The following is a 27244-nucleotide window of genomic DNA, read 5'->3' as shown; positions in this document are numbered from 1 at the left end:
GGGAGGCCATGACACAAATCCAAATGGAGGGTCCCACCAAATAAATAAAAGGAAATGATGTCTTAAACTCTCATTTAAATCATGGGGCTTTCACTAATTCCTATTTCCAAGAAGTAAATGTTGAGAAAAATAAACAGGAATTAATAAATTTAAAAAAAAGGCAATATGCTGTATCTGGCCAAAAACCAGAAGCAGCAGATGAACTTCACTGTTAAACTCTAAACATCAGGTGAAACTGCTGAAGAACACAGCCCATGACAGTTAGGAGATGTAAAAGCAACAAATACAATGTGACTATACTTTAAGATCAAACTTCTAAGAGTTGTGAAAAAGGCTGGAAAAGTTTGAGTGCTGCCTTGGAGATAAATGAGTAAAAAGTCCAGTAGGATCTTGCTGGGTGTAGTGTTGGTAAGACCCAAGTGCATTCCTGAGTCTGTTTTCAAATCTCTCTCGTGTTGGTAGCTACTTATTAAGTAGCTTGCCAGATGCAGCATATTATGAACCTGCATCATCTAATGTTGGATGCGTATGTATTATTGAATATAGGATGCTACAGTACACATGGCCAGTAGAGGAGGAGAAAGAACAAATCAGTGATGGGTGAATCAACAAGGAAAGAAGGAAGAAAAACAGGGAAAAAACCTGTCATTTTGGCTTGTGAAGAATTTGCACTACCTAGCTAAGACATGGCTTTCCATGTAATTTTACAGTGCTGTGTGTAAGGTGTTGGATATATAATGGCTTTTCTCTCTGTCAGAGCTGTGCGAGGCATTTGGCATCCCTCCTGCCGAAATCTCCTTCTTTCTCTATTAATTCTGGATATATGTCACAGTGAAATACCTTTTGTGAGGACAGATTTTCTCATGTTGGTTTATACCATACACACATGCTTTTACTTCAACAATTATTGTACTGAGAGGTTTGGTATCCTCCAGCAATTCCAGAGCCAACTGCCACTGTTTAGATGCTAATTTCAGGCCAAATCTTCCTGAGGTCAAAATTGGCACAAGGTCCAGAGGCTGGGAGCCCTCCAGCCTTCACGCTGCGAGGACACGGCTGGACCTCCTGTGCAAGTCAATGGGAGTTTGCAGCCATGACTGAGATGACAGAATTGTACCCTGTTACTAGAAGAGACAGTCTTATTTTTGTTTGAGGTATGAGGAAGATACTTTGATAAGACAGCACATGGTTGTGCTATTACATAAATGTCACTTTATCAGTAGCTGCTGTTTAATTATTTAGCAAGGTAAACGATTTACATGTTTTATTTTTCTGGGTGGGTAGAGAAGACTAATTAATTGCCACTTTGTTGATGGCAGACATAAACTGGGGGCTTTCAGGTATATCAAAATGTGCCACTTGTTTACATAGACAAAATTTCCTCCTGGTTACCACCCATTCTTATTTTCTTTTCCTTCTGATACAATGCTTATGGAAACCCCAGTATCTGTTCTTTCTCTTCTCCTGCGATAGCAGAATTTACACACCTGGGTTGTTTACACAAGAAAGATGTTCCTCGAACTGATTCCCAGTTTCCCACTTGCAGTCACAAGGGAGGCATGCACATGAGCCCCTGGGAGCCCTGCAGACCTGGAGAGGCAATGCAAGGGCAATAGGACAGGGCCGTGCTAGAAAGAGGTTTGCAGAAGAGAATGAGGCAGGACACTCAATGTAGGTGAGGAGTTTTGCATTCAAGCATGTGCAAACATCATTTGCAGTAGTATAGATGAAGTAACTCTGGACATTGGAGGAAGTAGTTAACTGAAAGGTTGAGAAAGCCAGAAAATCCCTGCACATAAGAGTTTACTGTGTGTAGTTATAATTATTTTGTACTTTATTTTTGCTTAAATAGTGTGAAACGTCGTTTGCTGGATGTTGGTGGTATACAACAGAAACTAAAAAGGTTTCAGTAAAAGAAAATTATTTTTCCATCCATCAAGTTAGACTGATTTATATGGGTTTAATGTTATGAATGGTAAACGTTTCCATGCATTGTACGGCTTGTTAGTTCTTCTGTGCTTCACAAATGTCACAGAGAAAAAACTTTTTTGCTTAAGAATGAGTAAGCAGCTTTTCTTTGTAGAAATTCATGCAAATCCTTGGGAAGTGCACTATAAAAATGCTAGTTCTGTTAGACTACAGGCGTCTGTGCTCCATTTAAAACGCTCTTTATGGTCCAATTCACTTCTTTAGCAAGTTCTTACGAAGTCTGCATATTAAGAAAAAGCAGCAGAACTTTAAAGATTTTTATAGAAACTAGAGCAGCAAAAAGCCTATTTTCTAAACCCCCTTTTCCTCAGGAATTGGAGAAAGAAGGTTCAAAATATAGGTTAATTCTTCTTGCAGCTCCATCTAATCCCTCTTTTATTTCCCTCATATGGACAGTCTCTCTCTTCTTCAAAAAAACAGAATTATATTGTTTAGTAATAGACTGTTTCCATGTGTGTGCATTTCCCTTCTGCCTTGTGAGCCATCCATGACAAAATAGTTAAGACCAAAGAAAAATTCTTTACTTAAGAGTACAGAATACATTTGTTCTCTAAACCGTTAACTTCCAAATGGAAAATCTTGGGAGAAAGACCCTTGAAATAAAGGAATTTTTATTCTGCTAGTAATTAGCACATTTACGTATTAACAAGGCAGCGCTAGTGCTGTATATAGCATACTAAAATGTGCCTGCTTTTGGTTGGATTCTCAGGCTCCGCTCCCATGTATCATGAGTCGAAATAAAACCACAGGGAATTCTATCATTTGCTTCAATGAAAACAGATTTAGACTAATGCTGGGACTTCCGAGACACTTGTACTTTCTCTGTAAGCAAAGTTTACTTGGACCCTTCTTTTCTTAAATATGCATTCATCGTGTTAAATGACTATATCAGGGCAGAAATACTGTTTCATATTTTGTCAGCATTAAAAAAAGTGATCTTTTGTGTATCTGTTCATGGCTTAATAACCCTGGTCCACATAAAACACAGAAAGAAGTTTACAGGCCCTCCCTTTTTAATGACGCTTCCTGCCATTTCAGTAGCATGACCCAGAGGGAGCCAATCAATTATATTTCTGAGTGAAGTACAAATGACAGCCATAAATAATCATGAATTACTAATGACCAGAATTCAGCAAGTGCAATTACCCGGTTTCTCTCATTCTTTATATTTGCCCATGTATAGCGCTATGCCTCCAGTGTGGCACCTTGGGCTGCTTCTGCTGAGATGTTACATCGAAATGCTCTTGCCCTTCTCAAATGTCCTTTTCCCAAGAGGCAAAAACCTATGTATTCGTCTAGTACAGCAAATCACAGCTTTTTTATGAATGAGAACTTTTTTAAAAGCTATGTATTTCTATATTTATGTTTAAAATAATACACCATGATAGTAAATAGCATAAAGATATTAATGCGTTTAGTTGAGGGTGTAATGTTACATGGATTTAAGCGAAATTCTTGTACTGAATCAGGCCAAAAGTCCCTGCAGACCAGTCACCTTTCTCCAGCAGTGGCATGCAGGGGGTGCTTTGAGAATGGTGTAAAAGTAAGACACATTTGGAAGGAGCTTTCCCCTTCTATGCCCTTCCAGCACCTACAGCTCAAATAGCTGACAGTCTAGCAATATTTAACACCATACTTCCATTAAAATCAGAGTAGTACAAGTTGGTGGATAGACCAGGCCTTCAAATAATACTAACATTATTTTAGCAGCATATCAGACTATGCAAACAGAGAACAAAAGACAGTGGCTCCTCTGGAGAGCCTGCTCCCAGCAAAAAGACAAAAGGAGTATTCTACAGATGAGATCAAACACAAAACAAGTTAGTGATCTACCCAGGGTCATGTGAGAGCACACCACAACCGAAATCTGAACACTGATCTCCAAGACACTGTCGTTAAGACCATTCTAATTCACAACATTCCCATTTCTTCACTGTTGCTCATCGTTTATTGTTTTTGAGCCCATCCTCCTGCTCTCTCCCTTCTTCCACAAAGGTCTCAGTAATATAAGACAGGGAAAGAGCAACTGTGGATAGCTGTGAAGTTACCTGTGCTGAAGAGGCTTATTGAAGCTGATGCTAAGAAAAGATGCAAAAAACACCCAGTGCTGCTACCTGGGAACCCAGCAGCAGTGACAGATCCAAGTGGATTCGTTAATAAGAGGGCCTGCTGCTTCAGGAGCTACCTGCTATGTGCAGAGTAGGCTTTGTCTTCTTGGGCCATCTGCTTCCAGAAGTAGAGCAGTGTTTTCGGCTGAAGAAAACTAACCTCAGACAGTGTCATGTAGGTAGGAGTCCCACCACCACCACCACCTTACCCTACCTTTCCAGTCCATGCTGCTTGACCATGGCCTAGAATTCTGCTAGTGTGCTACTGATAAAAACATCTTCATTCTCCTTTTTTGTCTAAAACTGATGAAAGTTACGCAGATGCTATTAGGTCAGATACAAGAGCTTCTGTTGCACTCTGCAAGCAACTCTGCCAAATTTAAAAAGGCTTTCTTATCAGCTGTGATCGTTCAACATGGGAATGATCACCTTCTCTAAAATGATGCTGTAGGAGCTAATTTACTCAGTGTAAATGCACGTGATCCATGAAAATGCATAAACCAAATATGGTTTTAGTCTGATTGTACAATTACTTTTTCTGTAATGCAGAACACTTATTTCTCAAGTGTTCCCAAGGAGTCTGGTGGTAGTGTTTGAGAAATGGAGTGCTACGTAATGCAGCTAAGGTGGTATCTCAGTGTAAAGCCAGAATAAGTTTCAGCAATTAGAAGTGAAATGAAGAAGTGCCCAGTTCGTGTGCCAGTGGACAGCGTGTCCAATCACCTACAACATGTCCATGTCCAGAATTATCACTGTATTGACACAACTGAGAAAATACTGCCATGATGTTTACCATTTTTCTTTTAGATGGTGGCCTCTGGCTTTTTGCCTAAAGATATACTGTGTTAATAGGAAGGTTTCCTTCAATAGTCACTGTTTAAAGTTTATGTGCATTTTATATTATTAAGTCTGCCACTCTCCTGTCAAATCCCTAACTCGCTAGTGAGTTCAGGAGGGCTAGCTGGATCTGCTTACATTTACCCGCTGAGTGTCTGAAAGGAACGATCCCAGTGTACGTATAAACATAGAGTTGCCCTGTCCTAGTGAAAATGAAGCCTGACCTTTTGTTTCGTTATTAATGAACACAGCAAAACGCATTTATTAAATCTGCACTTTTTCATTACTCCATATGTTTCCTTTTTCCCAGCCCATGTCTGACATGTGACAGTAAAGCAGAGAGTGATTGTCCCTAGTGCCTTCTCCCTTGTGACATCTTGCCACCTGCTTCATAGCATTAAACAGATGTATAAGTGTAAAGCATTACAAAACTCATCTTTTCAATCATTTATCACTTAAAAAAATTCCAAATAAATCTATGCTATGGTTAAGCATTTTATCTGCTCAATGTAAAGAAGAAAGGCACCGTAGATTTTAGGAACATTACGAAGCAGTAAGATATTTCATGTGCACAGTAGGTCAAATTACCCATTTATATCACAGGTGAACATTAGGCATTTTGTTTATTTCATATCGTGTCTTGGTTATGTTCCTTTAATGACCAAAATATTCCTCTAACATGCAATAAAGAGTATCTTCCAGAGAAATCCTAACAGAGGGATTGCATTATTCATCGTCAAGTGAAGAGGAAAATTTCAATTGCCAGTTTCTGGTAAATGTCTAATTAAGAAAAGGGACTTCTGAGCCACAGACAGGCGCCACAATCATTAAAGGGCAGTTTTCTGAAGATTACGAGTCTCCAGTCTGTCAAGCAGAGTTTTTCTACAGCTGAACTAATTCAGCAGTAGAAAACCCTGCCTAGAACAAAGTCCTTGGAATTAACATCTTGTTTAAGCAAACACATGCCTACTTTGAAGTAAGTGTGATAGGTTCACAACTGTTATTGAGGTCAAGTTTAATGGTAGTGAAGTGACAGAATAAAACTTCAATGCTATTCTTAATTTCAGCTGCAGCACAGACTGTACATGGAGTATTTGAAGCCATACAGTGTATTTCAAGTAGACCAGTTTACTATAATTGGCACAACCAGTTTGGTCTTAACATGGAAAACTACTGAAATGTAGACCAACTAATTCTCTGGCTGCCCAATTAAATTTCAGGGTGTGAAAAGCATATGTACAGAGGCAATTATTTTTGTTTCCTAAATCTTACAGTTTTGATTAGAATTTTTTTTTTTGAGCTGAATGTTTATTTTGGCAAGCTTCATTTTGGCCCTCATTTAGGATAACATCATTGCTCAGTAGGTTTAAGTCTAGTTAGACTGTTTCCTTGAATCAGGCTTTCTTAATGACTGATTACTTTAGTCTAATTTTTGCAAGTCTAAACAAGTGAATGGAATTCTAATGGCAAAGGGAGCTGTATCAGTGATCAGCCCAGTGCAACTGGTTTGTGTGCGAGTTCTGTTGAAGGAATAGTCTCCTCGCAAGTGATGCTGCTGGAAGTTGCCAATGAAGTACGGTGTCGGTTAGTTCCTCATCACTACTGTCATCTCATTAGCACAGCAATTTGTATGCTGACCTTGATGCTTTTATAACCTTGGCTGCATTGTATCTTAGTCTAGTTTAGAAGACAAATCCAGCTTGCCCACTATTGTTTTCACTAACACTGTCATTTTTAGTTGTCTCAGAGATGTGCCAGGCCAAAAGCACGTGAACAGGGCTTTCAAGTTAGTAAAGCACTACAAGGTCATTACATCAACTGTTTATTTATATATGAACTTTAGTATTTGTGAAAGGTGCCAGCTCAACAATCACAGAGGCAGAAATCTTCTGACCTCAGATCATCTGAAGCAAGGGCAGTGGCAATGTGAGCTTGTTTCCTGCCAGCGTTTCTATCCTTGTTCTGGAAGGGCAGCCTGGAGGAAGGGGTTAGTCTCCATGCTCACTTATCGCATGGTTTCTCAGCTTGTAGTGCCAGTTTTAATGGGTCGTTTTTATGATATCTTCCCACTATGAGAACTGGATGAACTCCATCATCTTGAATCGCAGGAAACAGCTTTGAGCATTGCCCGTGCAGTTTAGAGTCACCTGTGATTTAAAATTCTATGTTCTTATCCTTGGAAATATTAAGTGGCCATTTAGGAAATGATTTCACTATGTGTGCTTACCTCCCAAACTGCATGTAAACATGTGCTTAGTGTGAAATAGGTACTGAGAAAGTTTCTTAAATTGAGGTCTTAATCTTTTTTTATTTTATTTTACAAACTCAAAATCTCTATTTCAGGTGACTCATTCTTCTGTAAGTTTCCTTCAATGGAGATTACTTTTCGGTCCCCCAGGAATTTTCCTACAAAGGGAAAAGCCCCTATTTCTGTTATTGTTTGTATAGGAGCTGATAACATTGGGAAATGCAAACTGGAAAACTGGCCTAACACCCCACCCCCCCATTTTCTGGTCTTCTTTCTTCCCTATTCTCCCTCCATTTTCACACCCTTTAAAGTCTTCTAAAGAAAATTTCCATTAGAAAACCAAAATCTAATAGCATATAATTACTTCATTTCATATGCTGTATGCAACTGGGAAGCAAACCTCAAGATACGTCTGAGATACTGTATGCATCACATTGCTGCCACAAGGACGCTTATCGTCAGTGACAGTGTTCTGCATCAAGATTTCAAGCTGCCAGAGTCCCCTTTGTGTTTGTAATACAAAGCATTGATATGCACAGCTACAATAGACTTTAATGACGAGGTGTCTTAATTTGGTTTTTATTATGTGATTAAAGGTACAATAAGGTATGTGCTCAACAAGAGGGAAGACCGTTGTTCTGCATCATTAAGCTCACAGCGGCCCAAAAAGAAATCGTAGGCAATGTGCCAAAGCCCTTAATGAAGAGGATCTCTTTGAATTATCTATGGATGAGGAAGGGATAAAGCCTGAGCCCTGGTATATTTGATCCTCTTTGTGCTCTCTGTTATGAGGACTTACGGAGCCAGACGTACTGGACCTTCTGGAATTGTAATTTATTGAAGCATTAATTTCCCAGCCACACTAAAGCTTTTGGCCTAATAGAGAAAGTGCACTTATGTATTATTATTAATTCTTGCAAGTGTTTTCTGAATTCCTACATCTCAGAGTCATGAACTTTTAAAAAATAAGGCTAAGGGGATTTATTTGTAACAATATTCAATATTTCCAAAAACCAAGTTACACAAATTTTGTCTAACTCAGACTCTAAAAAAAGCTTCTTTTAGTTTTCTCAGAAATGGTAACATCATCTTACCACATGGTATTAGGGTTACATGGATGATACAAAATAGAACCACTGTAAGAGGTATTTGTTACTGCTAGCATATTTTGAAACTTTTGTCTTTTATATCCCGTTATTTTAAATGACGATGATTCTTTATCTCCCTCACCGTTAAATTTTAAGTGATTGCTCTTATGTGTAGGTTACATGAGGATGCGTTTTTATAGTTATAGTGATATTTAATTATTGGGACATACTCCATAAGCTATAGAATTCCCTCCCTCCTATCTTGTGAAACAGAGAAATCAAAGTAGTACCTTGTTAAAATAATTCTGCACAATAATTTATATTCTGGAATAATCAGGGATTATAGTCTTAAATAATTCAGGTTTTACTATGTTAGAAATCCCAGTTTTATAGGATTACACGCACCTCTCACTTCTGTGGAAGCTGAGGGTATTCCAACTGTGTTTCCCAGAGGACCTCCCTGCTTAAAGTTAATCACCAGTGCTGTGCACTGTGCTCCACACATTGCTGAAACAAGGTTGCAGCATTTTGCAGGTTGATTTCTAAATCCAAAGTACTGCTAGGGATCTGCACCTGCAGCCAGCACCGGATAGTTCAGTCATCTCAGATATCAGTGGGACTGTTCCTGTGACTGATTTTAAGGACGTGTATTTAAAGAATGTTGTCCTGCATCTGTTAGGAGACATCAGTAACTTGCAAAGGTTCTCTGCCACCTTTATTTCACAACAAAAATTGTGCAAGCTTCCTAAACAATCAAAATATTCCTAAATTGTTGCTGTCTCGGTTTGTTCTGATTGTTGCGCTTCACTGATAGTCCTCAAACCCAGACTACCAGAAAACTTGGCAGCCTTGGGGGATAAGTAACTACTACCACAGCCACTGCTTGATCTGAACAGAGGATTCACACAAACAATACCTGGCACCAGGTCTGCTGTTGCAGGCAGCATTTGAAACTAGTTCTCAGTACAGAATAATGTCCGAGAAATCTGATTACCTTCCTCTCAAATTCTTCCCACCATCACATGCATAGCAGCTTAGCAAGTGGAAGTGAGTTAGTATAAATAGAAATGACAGTAAACCTGTCTTCCTATTTGCTCTCACAAGTTTTTTTTTTCTTCTACAAAGTGTCAGCGTCCTTTGGGTGAGCGAGCAAGAACTATTAGATCAAACTCTGTGTTTAAAATTTAATCAGTTCCCTACTAGCATAACATAGAAACCACATATTTTATTCGCTTTGTTGTCGGTGACATCGGTGTCTGGGATCAGATGCAGGTGGTAACGCAGTGAGGACCACAGGATTTGTTTCACTCCTGTGTGCTGCTGAGCAATTCCCTCTGCCGGCGAGTGCACAACACGGCAGCGCTGGGAAATGTCCACCAGCCCAATGCTCCTGTGACTGGGGATAATTGCCACTTATTCTAAACCACCTTAGGAATGGCAAGGTGATAAAGTACAGTTTGAAGGATCTGGGTAGTTTGTGTTTATCTGGAGTGTTTATACTGACAACCCCCTTCGCGTTTTCAGAGGTTAACCACAAGCTATCTGCCTATGATTATTTCAAAAGAGATTTGTAGGAGTATGTCCCTAAACCCCTGGCCATTGCTTTGCAAGGTTCCATCACGCTGTTTTGGTCCAAATCGTACTTCAGATGTGACAGAGTAAGACATTTCAGAGGCTGACAGAAGGAGAAGCAGTAACAGGAAATAACATTTTTGTAATAGAGATAAATGTCTTATCACATTTTTAGAAAACTTATCAGATGCTTAATAGGAGTAATTTGATGTATGAAGCTCTGCAGAGCAGTAGTTTTAATCTGCTGTCAAATCTAACTATTTTGGTAGCTGGTATTTCTACACGCGGAGGTGCAAAAGCTACAACTACTAGACATAAACTTACATTGACAGGAACAGGCACTTAAAGACCGCACTGAGCACCGAATGAATGCATTGCACAGAAAGAAGCGTCTGTATGTACTCGTAAACAGATACAAAGGCTTTCTGGCATGTCTTTCCTAACTTGTTCAAAGAGCGTGTGACCAAGCCATGACCCTTGTCAAGAGATTTTACCTAATACATACTGGAGAAATTAACAACAGTGTCCGATTTTGTGATGTAAAGTTTTGTAAAAAGTTTGATGTATAATAGCATACATTCAAATATTTGATGTTTTGCAAGTGTGAATGGGAAGGTACATTGTAAAAATATAATCATAGACATATCAAATAAAGGCAAACCCCCTGTCATTTCCACTAGTATAAGCAGGTTTTGGTATTCTATTTTCCCTGTCATTAACAGTGGTCACAAGCCTAAAAGAGAACATTTGCTTTTAGAAATTAAATCTAATTCTTTACCTGACAAACTTCATACAGTAACTTGTACTGTTCTTCTTGCTTCTGTAGAGTGCACAAACTGCATCCCATGTTTAAATAAGTGGCAGGAATAACCTCCCTTATTCACCAGAGCAGCCACAGGAATCTCTGTTAGCAAGCATGCATGCAGATATCCTTGAAAGCCCTAGGTGGGTCGGCTGGACCGAAACAGTTCACAGTGGTATTGCACAGGGTGCTGCAGAGGAACCGTGCTCTTTTCTTTCGTGCTTTCCCTCCTTCCCTGGCAGTACACAGCACTCCCTCTGCTGCTCCGCTCCGGCTGCGGCACTGTGCTCCAATGCACACACTATATACTGCTACTCATGCATATTAATCAGCTCTCATTGACTATTCATAACAGACAGTGATACAGAAGCTATAATTGCCAGCTATGACAGCTGAAATTTCTCTAATTAACAGGCAAGTGCTTCAGTAGCAGGCATAATAAAAGACACTAACAATTTTGTAAACCATTTTGTAGCAATTACAAATAAACATGACTACATTTTACTGTGGTCCCTCAGGATAATTCTTAACATATTTAAGCAGGCTAGAAGTACAGTTTAAATGTAAGTCACAATGAAATGAATATAATTGTACAAAATTCAGCAGTGGCCGTGGCAAAGTTGAATACGCTTAGTAGCGTTTATTTTTCTCTCATACTGTGGTGGCATCTGAGAGCCTCGGTTTTATAGCAGGAGATGACTGAACTAGGCATTTAATAAACCTAACAGAGAAAGCCCATCTCTGTCCCTGAAAACCTACCTGCAGCCTTAGGACTTGGCTACAAAGCAAAGGACATATATGTGAATGTATGTGGATTTGGGGGGGAGGGCAGGGAAAGAGTGCCTTGGATTAATATTTATAGATTAGCTTTAGATTAATATTTATACCAAGTGAAAAAAATGGCCATCTATGCTACTGACTCTCATTGTATTTTAAGAGTGTAAATGACAGGTTCATGTATTGTTATATTAAAAATATAAGCTTTACCAGATATAAAAAGATATATAATAAAATAAGTATGGCATTTATGACTATTCAGTATCTGAGTGCCCGGATCCACATTGAACCTGTGCCATAGATGTAAAGGCTAAAACACCAGTGAACTTCCCAAGGAACTAGAAAAGTACTCATAAGTCATAGGTTTTATGGATGTTTTCTAGTCTGTAGGAAACACTACCTCATGTTACGAGTTTGGATTGACTATACTTTTTCCAATTGTTTAAGCGTTCGGAAGGTGTGCATTTTTATAATCCTTATTTCACTTCATTCTGCTATAAAGAAGAGAAGATGATAGAATAGCTAGGAATGAGACCAAGGGCCTAATTCCGATACAGGTATTGCATGGCAGACAGCCTGGATTTCACGCTGTGGTTATCTAACTAGTTTCTGACTATTTGCTTAGTGAGTTTCTGTGGATGACAATGGAAATGTTGTGCAAGGATCATCTGCAGCTTTTATGTCCAAACTCTGTACATAGGTATCTTGCTGTAGGTCTCTTATAGGATACCTAGCTACTGCTGCAATTGTACCGACTCACAATTTGCATTAAAATGATCTGCTACTGAAATGCAGTTCATGCTGTCCATATGTTTAGTCCTAAAACTTTAGTAAACAGAGACTGTGACAAGGCATCCCTTAACTTTGGGACTGTGTTTTGGTAGCAAAATCTACCTACCTAGAGGAAAAGAAAGAAAGGGGACCTCTTCAAATCCGTGCCAAACATCTGAAAGCAGGTAGGCACTCCGTCCCTGTGCTGGGACTGTGATGTTTCCCTGACGAGATTACCACTGCGATGGTAGTAGAACTTCCAAGGTTAGAGCAAGACAGAGGTAGCCTGGATCTTACTGCTGGCCCTCTAAGCTGAAGAATGATCCAGACTATCCCTGGTTAGATATGCCAACCACATACTGTGGGCTTTTCCAAAGTTGGTTGACAGCCAGTGGCTGTGGATCTTGAACGACTGGAAAGTTCTTACATGAGGGAACTAGTGTTCCCTAAAAGCAGAAAAGATGATGATGATAACTGAATGAAGTAAAAAAAAGACCTTACTGAAATTGTAAAAAAATTTATGGCTTTGGTTAGATAAGTTTTGACTATGTGATTTGATTAAGCAACTTAAGGTAAAAGTTTCAAAAATGTTGCCTATGATTTTGGGTTTTTTAATGCCATTAAGTATCTTCTTAAATACTAGTTGCTATTTAAATATTATTGTTCAGTTCAGGTGGCTGAGTTCAGTCAGGAATTTTTTTAGAAATAGTACGCAGCTGTATCAGATTAGAAATAAAACAGAAACATGCGGGATATTTCATTTCCAGTTTCAACGGAAATGCATCTATTTGTTATTTTCCTATAGTAACGTGATAGACTACATAGGATGATATTCTATCTGATTCAAAAAGATAATCTGTAAATCAGGCCAGGAGAGTAAGTCCAGCAGAAGACTGTTGTTTTGATGTAAGAGTGGAGGGATTCCATAAATGTGATGTTTCAAATTCTTCAACTAACAAAGCCTAAGCACGTTGCTCAGCAGCAAACAGTGTGGCTTAACAGTGCAGTTGGCTTTGTTGCACTGTTGCTCTGGTAAATAAGCTAGCCTGACAGTCAGGCCGGCGCTCATCTCAACGATGTTTTCCGTTATTGAAATCTAATTCGTATTTCTCTATTCATCTCATAGGCAGAAATGGTAGCACTGCCTCAGGTTAATATAGACTAGTTTGTATGTGCTTTGCCAAACTTTAAACATTTGGGCTGTAAACTTGTGTTCTGGGCATTGTCCAAAGCCAATTTTTGCTTTTAATGGTATGCTTGAGCCAAAGTGTTTCAGTCATTTCCGAGAGTAAGATTACAGAAAAAAATACATTGTTTGCCTATGTTAAGAAATTCTGGATATGTTTTCTTTGAGAAGGTTTTAGTATCAACATATTTTGAAACAAGAATTTGAAGTGTGGCACAGGGATGGTTTGTGTTGTCCCTGTGAAATCTGCTAAATTTGGTCAGCTTTTAAGCTGTTGCAGTTTGCACATTCTCAGTACAAAGTTGCTACAAGTTTTCAGTTTAATTCTTATGAGACTTCTTCCATGATAAACGAGTTCCGCGGGTGATGCCACAAGGTCTGACAAGGCCAGTTCCGTTTCCTAATTGCTCTTTGTGAGGTTTGAGGACTGATATCAAGAACAAAGAGATCTTCTCAGTGCTCCTCACCGCTGGACCCAGACAGCCAGAAAGAGCCACCTGAGCTGTCTGGGATGGGGTGGATGTTAATTGTGTCATTACACTTGATTTGTAACATACATACACAGGCAAGCCCAGTGCGTTACAGGAGCCCTCATCAATGCGTGCTGTTCGCGGTGGAGGTAAACCGGCTTCCTTTGGTTTGTCCAGATAAGACAGCTCGTTACGGGATCTGTCATCCGCGTTAACAATGTGTCATGTGTGGTCTCACCAGTGTGCCACCGATAATGAGCTTAACAAAATGTACGCATAGTGGATGGCTTATATCATGTGTAATGTGAATATTATAGTGGTCCCAGCTGAATCTGAGCAATCCAGACTGAATGGGAAGTTAGCGAGCCAGCTGACTAGGAACAATAGTAAATAGCCTTTGAATACACAAAGTGCCAGCAAGAGCTTTCATTAGCATTTATCTAGATTACTTGCTCCCTGACTGATTGCATGTGACCAAGTCTGCGAAATCCCTTTTACCAAGATACCTGGCTCCGACTATCAGACATTTGCTTGTGTGTCCAAAAGCTAATTCTCCAGGAGCAGAAGGTGGTAAGCAGCCAGACTGCGTGGGCCACCACGAAGGACGGGGTGCTGCTCTTGTCTCTGGGAAGCTGGATGTCCTGGACAGACGGTGGGTGACGGCAAGGAGGGAATCCTGCCACAGACCACAGGCTGGTTTTGCTTTTTGTATTTGTCTTAGTTGCAACCTACAGTCTCTCAGCTTGTAAGTACAAAATTTTGCTATTTAAATGTTTGATTTATTTTATGATTAAGTCTGTCAGGAGTTGGCAGGTAAGGGGAATCCACAGGAGACAGATGCGCTTGAGGTGTCCTGCCTGTCTGCACGGGATGGTGAAGCAGAATAAAGAGGGAAATAAAGCACTCATGAGGGACCTGCACCCTGGAGGGCCACATTATTAGGGAACTCAAAGGCTAAAAAGCACTCTCTGCCAGCTTTTCAAGGGTAAGGACTTATGCTGCCAAGTGTTGGCTCTTAGACAGCAGTTCCCACCAGCAAGAATAAACTCATGTCCTTTGTGCGAGGAGCAGATGGCACATAGCTACTTCACAGATCTGGGCAAACACCAAACCGTTGTGCTCGGTTCTGGGAGTTCCTAATGTTTGAGTGGCTGACTGCGATATTAGTAACGCTTTGGCATTGTTTATTTTGTTTCTTTAAATGCAAGTTGGCTTTCCTAGTATGTAGTAACTATGTAACATTATATTTTTGTACATATACTTAGTAAGTTCTGTTTAAACAAGTGATTCCTATTTAAGCAGTGTGATTAGGGAAATGTTTGCTTAATGTATCAATACTTTTAATTACTTTTCTTGTTTTTACAAATATTTAAGACTTGTGAGAAACAAAGGCTAGGGAAGAGAACAGCTGTGACTATAAATAATGCTCGCATTCGTGTGTTATATAAACAGAAGTCAGGAAACTGTACAGATTATGATTAGAGTGGTGCGAAAGAAAACTGTGCTACACAACTGTACTTTAAAGTAAGTATCTGGAATTTTTCAAAGTGTGTTAGGGTGCTTTTTAATTATAGCCATTGGGTTACCTCTATTAAAGCCTGAGCGCCTCATTGCTGAGGATGTGTTCAGACTGAGTTCTGTTTCCCTGTGTTTATTTGCAAATTTTCAATACTACAATCCACTGATAGCTGTGAAGTGTTGGATTCTTAATAATACATTTAATTAGTGTGGATCTACTTTAAAACTACCCTCCTAAAAAGGCCGTTCTTGAATACGTGAAAGCAAACCAGGATTTTCTATGGCATTGTGTAGGTACAACAATTAAATGCATACTCTAAATAAAACAGCAATATTATCTCAATTCTGTGGTGGTTTTTTTTTTTACATGTGGGCATAGCAATCTGCCTATGCATTGGAAGCCTCAAGACTGGAGCCAAAATATTTAAACTAAAGCATGCCACAAGAGAGGATGTGAAAGCAAATGTAAAACTTTGGCTTTCTTCCCATCAGTTAATGTTGAAGTCTTGAGATCCTTATTTGCTCCACTTTGCATCTCTGAAAGAGTTCCAATTCTCAGAAGTAACTTAAATGAAATGATACTTATTGTTCAACCCCTGAAGGAAGCGTTCTGTCCTCTAAACTCTTTAAGGAGTCTACTATCTCTTTAATTTATGCCACTTGAGAAAGACAGTAATATTACAGGAACATTAGAGTAACATCGCTGTAAGCACTGCAAGGTCAGTAGATACGAGAACGCTATTGTGTTAATTCAGTCTTTCATGAAGCAGAAATGATGAGGTCAGAATAGGGTAAATAACTGTTTAATATGCCACTGAGACCTTCTGATGAGGGAAAATTAGGATGCTAAGAGCTGACCTATGGACTACGAAACTCCTCCTACTGTGGGCTGCCTCTTTGGGTGTCTATTACAGCAGTGCCAAGAGGTCTTGGTCAAAGATTAAGACAGAAGGTGATCCCTGAACTAGAGGATGTACACGCTGGATTTACAGTTGTGACACTGTGATGGAAGCGGGTGAAAGAGCCTTTTAGCTACTGAGGACAGAGAATGAACTAATCAAAAAGGGAGTGCTCTTTCAACTAATCATAAACCAGCTCCGAAATCACCATCTGCCAGCTGCGATACTTCGAGCCTCACAGTGCCCAAGTGAGGGACCTGGAGGCAGATCACACTTAAAATAGTTGTTCTTCAGCTCAAACCCCCGACACGCTATCCCCTTCCATTTTCCCATTTGTGACACAATGTAGTCAGCCACTACGAACCACAAAACCAAAAGTATGGAACACTGGTAAGGAAATGAGAAAATCTGGTTATAGGCTGGATTTGTGCTCTAAAAGCTTCTTCTGTGTTAGCTGAAACCTCAGCTTCCTCGCAAAAAAGCATCTTTGATTTCCTGGTTTTGATACTGGAACAGTCAAGCTCATCTCTAATTTTTTACGGGTTATTTAACAAGATAGTTTCTATTTAAGAAGAATGACAAATTTACGCTTGCACAAATCATCAGTTTTTACATGGTAGAAGTGCTGTGGTTATTGTTAGCAGTTACAAGAATATAAAATAGAAAATTAAGAATATTTAAAGGAAGAAAGTGGATAATGAAAGCATAGGAGTGTGGAGTCAAATGTTAGTTACACACTTGCGTTTGTAAGGTTCACGTATTCTCAAATCTAAAATTACTTACAGAGCATCTATCCCCATTTTGATTTTGTTGTGAAATATCACTTTAGAGGGATAGCATTGGTAAGCACAGACTGCTATGAGTGATGGTTCATTTTAAAATAAAAATGTTTTCTGTAAAAGTGATAATACACTTTTAATAATCTCAGAGCAAGCAAAATGATTCAGCATACTTGAATGCTGCATAAAAACTATTGACATAATACTTAATCTTTAAAACTGATAGGCACGTGCCCAAAAGCTAATAAAGTTCATTCTAATACAAACGAGCAAGTGAAATAGTATATCATAGTCTGTGATAGCTTTGGATCCTGATCATATAACTGTAGCCCAGGGACAAAGAAAATTGAAGTGATTTAGAAAGGTACCCAGTAGGATATATCTGATATTAGGCAGTTTGCTGAAGCAAAACAGTAATGTCAGAAAGATACAAAGGTGTAAAATCCATTTGACTGTGTCCAAATGCTTCTACTCTTTGACCTTAATGTCTCTGGATGAACTTCCCTTAGGGACAGCTGAATAATGCTTAATAATATATGGCCAGAAACTGCCAAGACCTGCTAAGGATCACAGTCTTCACTTACTTTTGTATTTTAGCTACTGTGTTCATATTATGAATTTTAAGCCATGTCTATCTGAAAAGATATTAACTTTCATTTCTCAGTTTTTACTGCTCCACACTTAATTTGAAACAGAGCAAAACAGGAATGCCACCTATGGTTCATTAGGTTTTATATTAACCATCTGATGAAAACGATATGTGGGAATATTAAGTATTAATGGTAAATGGCAGTCAAAATGAAAAAAGTTGCTTATATGTTTGCCTTTGTGTTCGTTTCTAGGTTAAGGTGGACAATGAGGAATCTGATTGCTAATTCTCGGCTAGAGCTCCTATGCAGAAAAGACCCAGAAGATGAGCAGACCTTGAATGAAATGGGATGTAAGTCTTCTGGGAACAAAGGAAATGTAAGTGTTCATTTCTGTCTTTGAAGTTGGGAAAGATGCATTTTTACTGAAGGAGAGTGACATTAGCTCCAGAATTGGTGTGTGTGATTAATTGCACTGTGGGCACACAGAGGGGCCAGCAGTGACCGCAGGACTCTGCTGGGTATGTGAAGCCACAGTCATCTCTGCTTCAGCAAAGGTACAGTCAAAATAGGTTAGACTTATGGGGTAAGAGAAAAGACTAACGGAGGCAAATGGGGGCTCTGACTAGTTTGCGATCCTAAAGACAGGCTGTGCCCGTACTGCAAACTTCACCTGTGCTTTCCCAGTGCCAACCAAGACATAATCTTGAAACTATGGAAGAATACAGAAGATGGCTAAGGTCCTTCTGAGTGCTCTAGTGCACAGTTTTCTATTGTTTAGTGTATGAAATACACCAACAATATAGCGTTGTATTTGGTTTCCATTTATCCTCTTTACAATATAATCTCACCAGCCTATGAACTTGGAGTGATGCTGGTTCATTTCTTGTTTCATTATGAAATCAATACTGTTGCAATAACGTTGATTTCATAGAAGATGCTCTAAGGTGTTAATCCCTTCTCTGATACAAGGCGGACGCTTTGCATGCCTAACTTGGTTCATCCTGAACCAGTAATTCTAGTTCAATGGGTAAAGGCCACTGTTGGAGGGCATACAACTCCCAACTTTGTTCTTTCTACAGTAACATTACCTAGCTTTATCTTTAATAGCAATGGAAGCGATTTCCACCTGTTATTAGCACTGTATTTCTGTGAAGCCCTGTGAATCAATGGGACATTACATGTTTACCTTAATGAAAAAAAATAAATTACCTACATAGATTATAGTATTGGGTAACTGCATAGAGTTATTATATAGTTATACTTCCTCTGCAGTTTCTTCTGTCAAAAACCATATTCTGATAACCAGTATTGATTCAGTACTATTGAAATGAATACACAAATATAAACATTTGATAAAAGAAATGTGAAAGTACACAGGCAGTCAGACACAGTGATGAATACCAATAATAACCCAGAAATGATCATTCCTATTGGAAGGCACATTTACCCACTAATCCTGTTATTTCCCATGAAGCCCCAGAGCTGCAGGCTTTCCACAATGCATAAACTGCATTCTGATTTTCCTGCAGACTCTTCTGTTTGCAGACCTACTGAGAAAATAAGACGCACGTGTGTTTCTCTGCATTTCTCTGCAGAAATGTAAGGTAGAAGACAAATATTAATTAATGAGATTATCTAGTGATATACAAAGTAAGTGGTTGTGATTCTTCCAAAGTCTTATTACGTGTCCAGAATTTTTGTCCTCGTGGCTAATGGCAGTATGGCACTGGGATGCAAAACCTGAAAGTTTTTATGATTTATGGTACGACTGTACCTTTGCAGGTTAATTTTTTTATTTTTATGTTTTGAGTTGCAGCTTGTCTATTTTGGGGTATCTGGTGTAGTTGAGAAATCAGTTAACGTTTCAATGAAATTTATTATTGACTGTCCATCTTTGTTATCCTTTGTTGCTCCCCCTAATGAGAGGGCTGCTGCATAGTTCCGTGCTTTCTGTTCAGATTATTTTTGCCTGTTCTGACTATGATGATGATAGAAAACTCATACTTTTTTTAGGATAGTACAATGCAATGAATGTACTGGATTGCGTGTACATGTCTAGAGGCACAATCAGTTCATGGCTGGGGGGGAAGAGACTAGATTTCTGAGAAATGCACCTATGAAAGCATTAAATAACTCCCAGATAAAGCATAGACGATGGGGATGCCTACTTGAAATACTAGATTGGTTGCCAGTATGATGATCAACACAATTTTCTGCGCTACTTAAAATCTTCTTCTGTTTATTGGCTGTAGTTAGAAGGTTATAAACTACCAAGCATTTATTCCTAAGTCTTTGAAATTCAAGTTTCTGTATGCTTTCTTTGAGTTTCATGTTCTTAGCAGAGGAGAGAAATCACAATAATTACAGCTTAAAATATTCTCATTTCATGGTGTGACTAACAAGTGGAACTACAAGTAATGATGTAATCTAACATGTCAAAAAAACAAAATGAAAAGAGGAGACAGAAGGCAGGATGGAGCCAAGGGATGCGATGTGCCATGTCATCTTCTAATTAACTAACTGATCCTTTAAACTGTCAAAATCAGCAAGGAACTCCATGGCCCAGTGTCTTATTAATATTCATACTAGGCCACTAGGAGCTATGATTCCAGTCCCAGTGGTTATAGTTAAACATTAAAAAAAAAAAGCTAGGCTAGCCAGGGCTGCAACAGCTTCACATTCATAAGGAAATGAAGGCAGGCCACCCTGCTTCCTACAAACCTCTGCTGGGGGAAATTCTCTGAGGATGCATATTGATTTCTGAATTATTATGGGGGTTGTACATTGAAAAAACAATTATTTTTCTTCTTGCTATGAGCTGCCACATTGTTAATCACATTGAGCTCCATGTTGTCGAATGAAAGAAAGATGCATGTAACTTTTTGTAATATGAGCCCATTTTTAATTTTGCGCACACCAAATGAATATGCAGTTAATAAAACCCTGTCGTTTAGAGGAATGGGTGAATTAATTTTGCCTTGTAGGATGCAATTCAGGATTGTTTTTGCAGAAATCTGGGGCCCGCAAGAAAAATAATCTTCCATAATCTTCTTATAATACAATTATTATCTTGCATTTCAGCCTGCCAGTCTCTTCCCACTCTCACTAAGCAGAGTTTCCTGAACCTTGAAGTCTAAGGGAGCAGCTGATATTTGGTTTCTCTATTCATTTTCCGTTTAATTCTTCATGGCAGGACAATGCTTTAAAAACAAAACAAACAAACAAAAAAAGATCCTCTCTCGTCTGTATTAAACTACACGTACTGTTTTGGGCTTCAGTACAGGTCTGCCATGGACAGGGATGTGCCTGTGTGCAGTAGAAGATGGGGATGAGGAGGTAATTCAGCACTCTCTGAAGTCAAAGGGAGTTTTGACATCGGCCTTGTATAAGTAATTTCAAGCCCAGACTATTTTGAGGGCAGTTAATCCCATTTTATACTTGCCGTTTCTATCTGTGCATGACATAGTAGAAAGCAATATATTATGCAGCACTTTATAGCAGTACTATCAGTAAAGGAGTTGCTGAGCCATAAATCATGTGCTATACCACTCAATGAAAAAATAATTAAATAGTTTGAATCTCATTAATTAATATCCTTCATTTAATTGATATACTAAAGGAAAAATATCTTGGGTTACCACCCTACTCCTTTTGTTCTTTACCCTGCCCTTTACCAGTTTCATTTCATCTAACTTTTTAACAATTTCACACCGCACCTAGAGGAAATAAAACTTCGTATCAAGCACCCGCTGTCGCAGCCCCGTGTAGGTCCCCGTCCCTGGGAAGAGGCAGGGCGAGGAGTGGGTGCTCGCTGGGAAGTGCTGTGCAAGGAGCCCAGCTCCTCCTGATGCTGTGGGCTACCACAGCTTTCCTGCATCCACCAGGACCATCCCAGCAGACTGACTTTGGGTTCTCACCACAAAGTCCTCTAAAGCCTAAGTCATAGCAGGCCAGTTTTTGGTAACTTAACTGCCCCTGGGACTTTTCCATCGGTCATAGCACCCGGCCATGCCCCTGGAGCAGTGTCAGTGTAGCAAGGTGCTGGACAGGCCCCCGGGACCTCAGAAGTGGTGGTGTGGAGCTCATGTCCTCCTCTTTTGCGAGTATAGGCTTCCCTGACCATGAATACACAAACCCTGTGCCTAAGATGTGCATAAAAATGTACACACAGTGCCTATGGAGGTCTGATATTTGTCTGGGCAGCCTCTCAGTGCTTTCTTGCCCAGAAAAAAAGATTAATCTCCAAGCAAAGATATCAACCCAAATATTTAACATCACATATTTTATTCCCTTGTTCAAGCTCTATTATGTATGAAAGACTGGCTCAAAAAAAAAAAAAAAGTTAAATACTTTAAACTGTCTATCAGCTAGGCTAACATCAGGCACTGAACTGCCAGACCACAAATCTTGAATACGTTGACGCTAAATGTCTACTAGGAGCATATGTTATGGATCAAAGAACACATTGATTAATCCAGCAGAGACAAAAGTCTGTCACTTTGGTCATGGTGGCATGATACCACAGAAGAAAGTACTAAGGAAGCAAATGAACAGAAAACTAATGCCAATGAAAAAAAATAGCTGTAAAAGAACGTTACAAACTGAAATACAGTTTTATTAGCTCAAATACTTCCACCCATGGGTACAGTTTTTAATGCGTTTCCCATTTTTAAAAAAAATCATAACGTTCTCAAGATTTTTTGCAGATATCAATGTGTATCTGCAATGTGGGGATCCTCTGCTAGTAAACTAGGGGATTTGTGCACAGATTACATTCAGAGGCATGTGATTCTTTGGAGAGAATGGGATTCCCAGCACTCCTCTTTTTAGCTTCCAGAAGTGTCTTTGATTAAGCTCTGCTGAAAGGCTCCCAATTCTGCTTGTCATTGAATAGTGTTTTAATGTCCTCCCTACGTTTTGAAAAGATAGGCGCCTTCGTCATAATAATATCCTGTTGATGCATGCATGTATAGTTGCTAACTTAATGTATAATTTAGGAATTAGATTTTTCAAAAGTAGTCCATGAGTGGGTATATTAACTATATATGTTTGGCAAATTTTCTGTCTCATTTTGGCAAAGGGTAAGTTGTCAGTAATCTCAGAAGAGAGAGATATGTGTGTGGGCGCATGTGCATATTTTATGTTGGTAATATGTGTTTATATCATGATATCTAGCAAGCATGTCAGAAAACACATGCACCTACAATTTTACCTGATTTTATTGCAAAATGATACTATGGGTTTTCTGAAGGAATAAACATTGCTGTATTTGGTAGATTCCTTTAACAAGCCACTGCTCAGTTGTATTTGTCCTCAGCTTGTTCTTCTGCATAATTTAAAAGACAGCTGTCATAGCTACATGCTATCCTGTCTAAAATCTGACATTTGTACGGTGTTAAATAAACCCCATACTGTGCTCGGTACTCTAAACGTGAGTCTTCCCATTCCCCTTACCAGCAGTCGTGGCTGGGGATACCCGTGCAGGGTGGCGGGGCGCAGAACCGTGCAGGCTGAGCTTAAAACATACACGGTCGTACTTTGGGGAAGGGTTAGAAATGAAAGGCGAGACAAGATGAGACTGCAGAGCGTTGTTTGCAGTGCTGGCTGAGAGGGTGCTCCGTCTGCCAGGGGACACGGCGCAGGTCTGGGTGGCCAATGGCCGTGCCATTGCTGGGCTGCTCAGGTAGCACCCCACTACCTGAGCTCGCCCCGGGATGGGGTATGTGGCTAATCCGCAGCCTGAAAATGGTTTAGAGGAACAGCATGGAGGCAAGAGCTTGAATGGAACAAAACGATGGAAAAACAACAGCGACAACTCATCAAATCATGTTACACTACCAGAATGACCGGGAGTTTCTTCAGAAAAAGAGTTAAAGTTAATTGCATGGTAAAGACCATGAGATCAGGATCCTGGGCTCAGGATCTGATTTATGCACTGCAAATGTATATATCTGTTGGAGAAAGGCCGTTTCCTGTTTAAAAATTTAAAAATACTTGATTAAACTCTGTGGTTACCAAACCAAACACATTACACTATTTAGTCCATTAAAACTCTGAATGCCCGTTACTTATCGTACAGTGATGGATTGATTGCATTTAATCTTTCCTCCTTCTGAAGTTGTTTTCATTTCCTGCAGCAGTGTGCACTCCCAGCAACAACACACCAGCAGAGAGTGTTTGCTGGCCACCGCTGGAGCTGATTATAAAAATCTATTGTTGCTCGGGCAATATTTATATGAAAATAGCTACGTTTTATGAATCCTTATTATTATAACAAACCCATATGAAAGCTGGAGCCGGATGGTAATAAGGGTACCTGAGCAAGCGCCACTGAAAAATTCTTATCTTTTACTGTTAAATTAAGTCAGCGTCATAAGCTCTGATACATTCAAACGTTTGCTGCACTACATTACTTTATGAAAAGTGCTTTTTAACTGAAGCTAAACACAGGGTAAGCATGTTTCTTAAAGGGAAAAAAAAAGAGAAAGTGGATCTTGACCTTTACTATAATTGTCCAATAATAGTTTGCTATTTACCGAGTAACAAAGGTAAATACTATTAGACTAACTTTCCCTGCAGAGGCAATGATGCAGTCAGACCCTTTCTTTCCCACACCTACTTACGGACATTTTGTACAGCTGAGGCTCTCTTAGTGGTAGTCAGACTAGTTAAAGGAACTTAGGAAGTAGCAACTCGCTATGTTGGAGCACAGCACAAAGCTCTGGTAGTGTCTAGTGTCTAGTAGTGTCACAGATAATTAATTTCCATAAAGATCAAGTTCAGAAATCTTTTTCTGTGAAGTTAGTCAGTGCTAATTTCATATTTTAGGTCTGTTTATCCTTAGATTAGTGAACACATACAAGCTGCTTAAAGCTGTTTTCCAGGTCTGTGCTTCTAAATGACTTCCTTTCCCTCTCCTAATCACATGTTTAAAAATACAAAGCTGTAACAGCAAAAAGATGCTAAACTGCAGTATTCATGAGTTTATCTAATTTCAAAATAAGGGAATAATTTTTTTAAAAACAGTATGTGTTCTTGAAAAGGTGTAATACATACAATACAGATCACTTGTACTGTAGATGATTTTATACTGAGAAATGAAACTGTTTGCTTGGTTTTGGTTTTCATTTAAAGAGTTCTTATTAAGAGGCATCCACCCTAATTTTCCTCTTACCACCTTGTGTATAAATTCTGTTGGGAACTTTCTCTAACAAATTTGGGAGAAATGGTGACAGAAGGTTACTGACTTTGTAATTCATGGAACAGTAAGTTTGGTGCTTTTTCCTTTCTCTTAAGCACAGAGATCTATCTAAAGCTCCGGATTTGTGTTAGTGCTTTTTCAATTTAATGTGGTGATTTAGTAGGCAGAATTAAAGAGATGGCTTCTGAGTTCTTCTGCAGAATCTGAATTTGTCGGTTTTTAGTTCAGACAGCATGAACAGTAGTAAAGAAGGGAAGACTTGCTGTTCTTCCAACAAACACATCACCTCTGAATGGTGGGAGGCAAGAATTGCTGTTATAAAATACAATGTAGCCAGAAACTTCCAAAAGGTGTCATGCTGGGATTTTTAAATGCCCAAGATCAATTAAATTCAAAATGATGCCTCAATGGAAATGGGATTATTATCTCTGTTAACCTATCTCCAGGAATCTAAAAAGCTTTGACTCATCAGTCAGGTGTAGTTAACATTACATCTTTAAGTTCTTCCGTAAGATAAGTCTGATTATGTGGCTTTTAAAAATGACCATTTGTTGGAGGAAGTGTATCAGCAGGAAGAAACTGTGTGAATTTTTTTTCTGCTACTGCGGATATAGCTTTTTGGTTGTTCTGGTAATTACTTGGACCAGACAACAGGACTTGTATGATTAGCCTGCAAACTTTGCTCCGACCTGGAAGAGAAAGGATTAATCTTTTCAACTGTCATGGCACGCAGTCGGCATTGTACTCTTGGTCAGGGTGGTAATTTCTTAAGTCGCATGCTTAGGGTTAAAATCTTGCTCTTGAGTTGCAGTATGTGACTAGGATTTAAGTATCTGTTTTGTGTGATTAAGAGTAATTCTGAGCAATTAAAGAAAACAGTTCATTTGTGGCAGGTGGCAGAAAGCTAAAGAAGATAATTACTCTTTTTAGCCATCTGTGTTAACTGCCATTAGCAGAATTAAACTGAGATTCACCACTTTGAAATTTGAGGCAAAGTTCCTTTCCCTTAACTACATAATATAACATTGTTTGAAGTCTAATTACAAAAAAAAGTAATTTCACCCTGCTTGCCATGAGGTGCCTATTTATTAATTTTATTAAAAATGTTGGCACTCCAAGATGATAAATTGAACAACTGCTTGTACAAAATGTCTTTGAATTTGAAAAACTGTTCAACTTTGAGTGAGAAGTTTATCCTGGAAAGTCCTGATCTATACCATCAGCAACTGCAGAAATGAACTTCTGTTGAAAAGAAGAAACATTTCTACCCCTGCCATCAAGCGTCACAATGCTGAAATAACCCAGTACCCCTGCCCAGGTCTGCTGACAATCTGAGTGCTTACATTGCTGCTCGTGACCTTGTTAAATGATCAGGAATCATGTCGCTGTTGTGGTACCTATGCTGCAGAAAGGCTATGAGCAGTTAAGGAAATATTTGTTGAGATGTGGAAAATACAGATCATCAAAGCAAAAAAGTGGGCATGGGAAATTTTTCCTCATATAAGCAGCAGCTGGAGGAATGAACACACAGCATAGGTATTCCTGCCTCTTGAAACCACTGGAAGCCTGCTAGGGAATACAAAGCATTTCTTTATCTCTCCAGCTCTGTAAAGAGTATATAGCACCAAGCAGTTACAGACTGATACCAATGAAAAATAAGATTCTGGCAAAGCAGTCATGTCTGAAATTCTAGCATTTTTTCTGATTTCTCTATTTTCTGGAAATTTTAAGGAGGCTGGGTCTCATGAATATAGTACCTGCCTCATGTTTTACCTTCTCATGTTTATCAATTGTGTCTACCTTCACATTATTAAGCTGTTAGGATGCTGGTAAAATTAATGCTGTCTCACGCTGTAACCACACAGAGACACAGACCCAGCCACTGTGTTAGTTAGACAAAAGGTTACTCTGGAACAATTGCAAAATTTTTCAGATACCAATGATGCTTTTGAGTACTGAAGTACTTGGGCTTTGGATTTTTTTATCATAAACATTATGCTTAATCACCAGTAGGAGTTTTCATGTTCGCGGGATGATCCCAGTTAATTATTGCACTTTTCTTACTGATTAATACCAACTAGATTTCATTTAAAAATAGATGAATTATGTTAAGGGAATTATATTGGACTCTAATGACCGTAATGACTAATGATAAATTTGAGAATATATTATGATTCCTCTCTTGAGCAAAATAGTTTACAATTGTATTTTTCAAAACCTGGTGTTACTTGTGTAATTCTGGGCTACAATTATTCTTTAGCAAGGAGAGAAATAGGATACCTAGAAGAATACTGTACAACAGGTCCGGTTTCAGAAGGTACTGTTCTGTAAAGGCAGAACAGAATGGTGATCTGAGATAGTCTTTAAATAAGGCAAATGTTCACAGTCTGATTTTCAGCTGATATAACA

The 27244-nt window shown here is 39.0% G+C and overlaps 1 protein-coding gene across 3 annotated transcripts in view; it reads right to left on the bottom strand.

Moving 5' to 3' along the window:
* Nucleotides 1–27244, bottom strand: part of PDZRN3 (PDZ domain containing ring finger 3) — a 147420-nt gene that overhangs the window by 22180 nt on the left and 97996 nt on the right. The window contains exon 1 of one of the 3 annotated variants that reach the window (XM_069811832.1): nucleotides 10621–10926. The exons of the other annotated variants lie outside the window; for them this stretch is intronic. Coding sequence (XP_069667933.1) covers nucleotides 10621–10689 — 69 coding nt within the window. The 5' untranslated portion in view covers nucleotides 10690–10926. Of the gene's footprint in view, nucleotides 1–10620; nucleotides 10927–27244 lie in introns of those variants that run through there. 3 annotated transcript variants of the gene reach the window in all.

Source organism: Haliaeetus albicilla, chromosome 24 (genome assembly GCF_947461875.1).
Source record: "Haliaeetus albicilla chromosome 24, bHalAlb1.1, whole genome shotgun sequence".
NCBI lineage: Eukaryota > Metazoa > Chordata > Aves > Accipitriformes > Accipitridae > Haliaeetus > Haliaeetus albicilla.
This window is presented reverse-complemented; position numbering and strand designations above follow the sequence as displayed.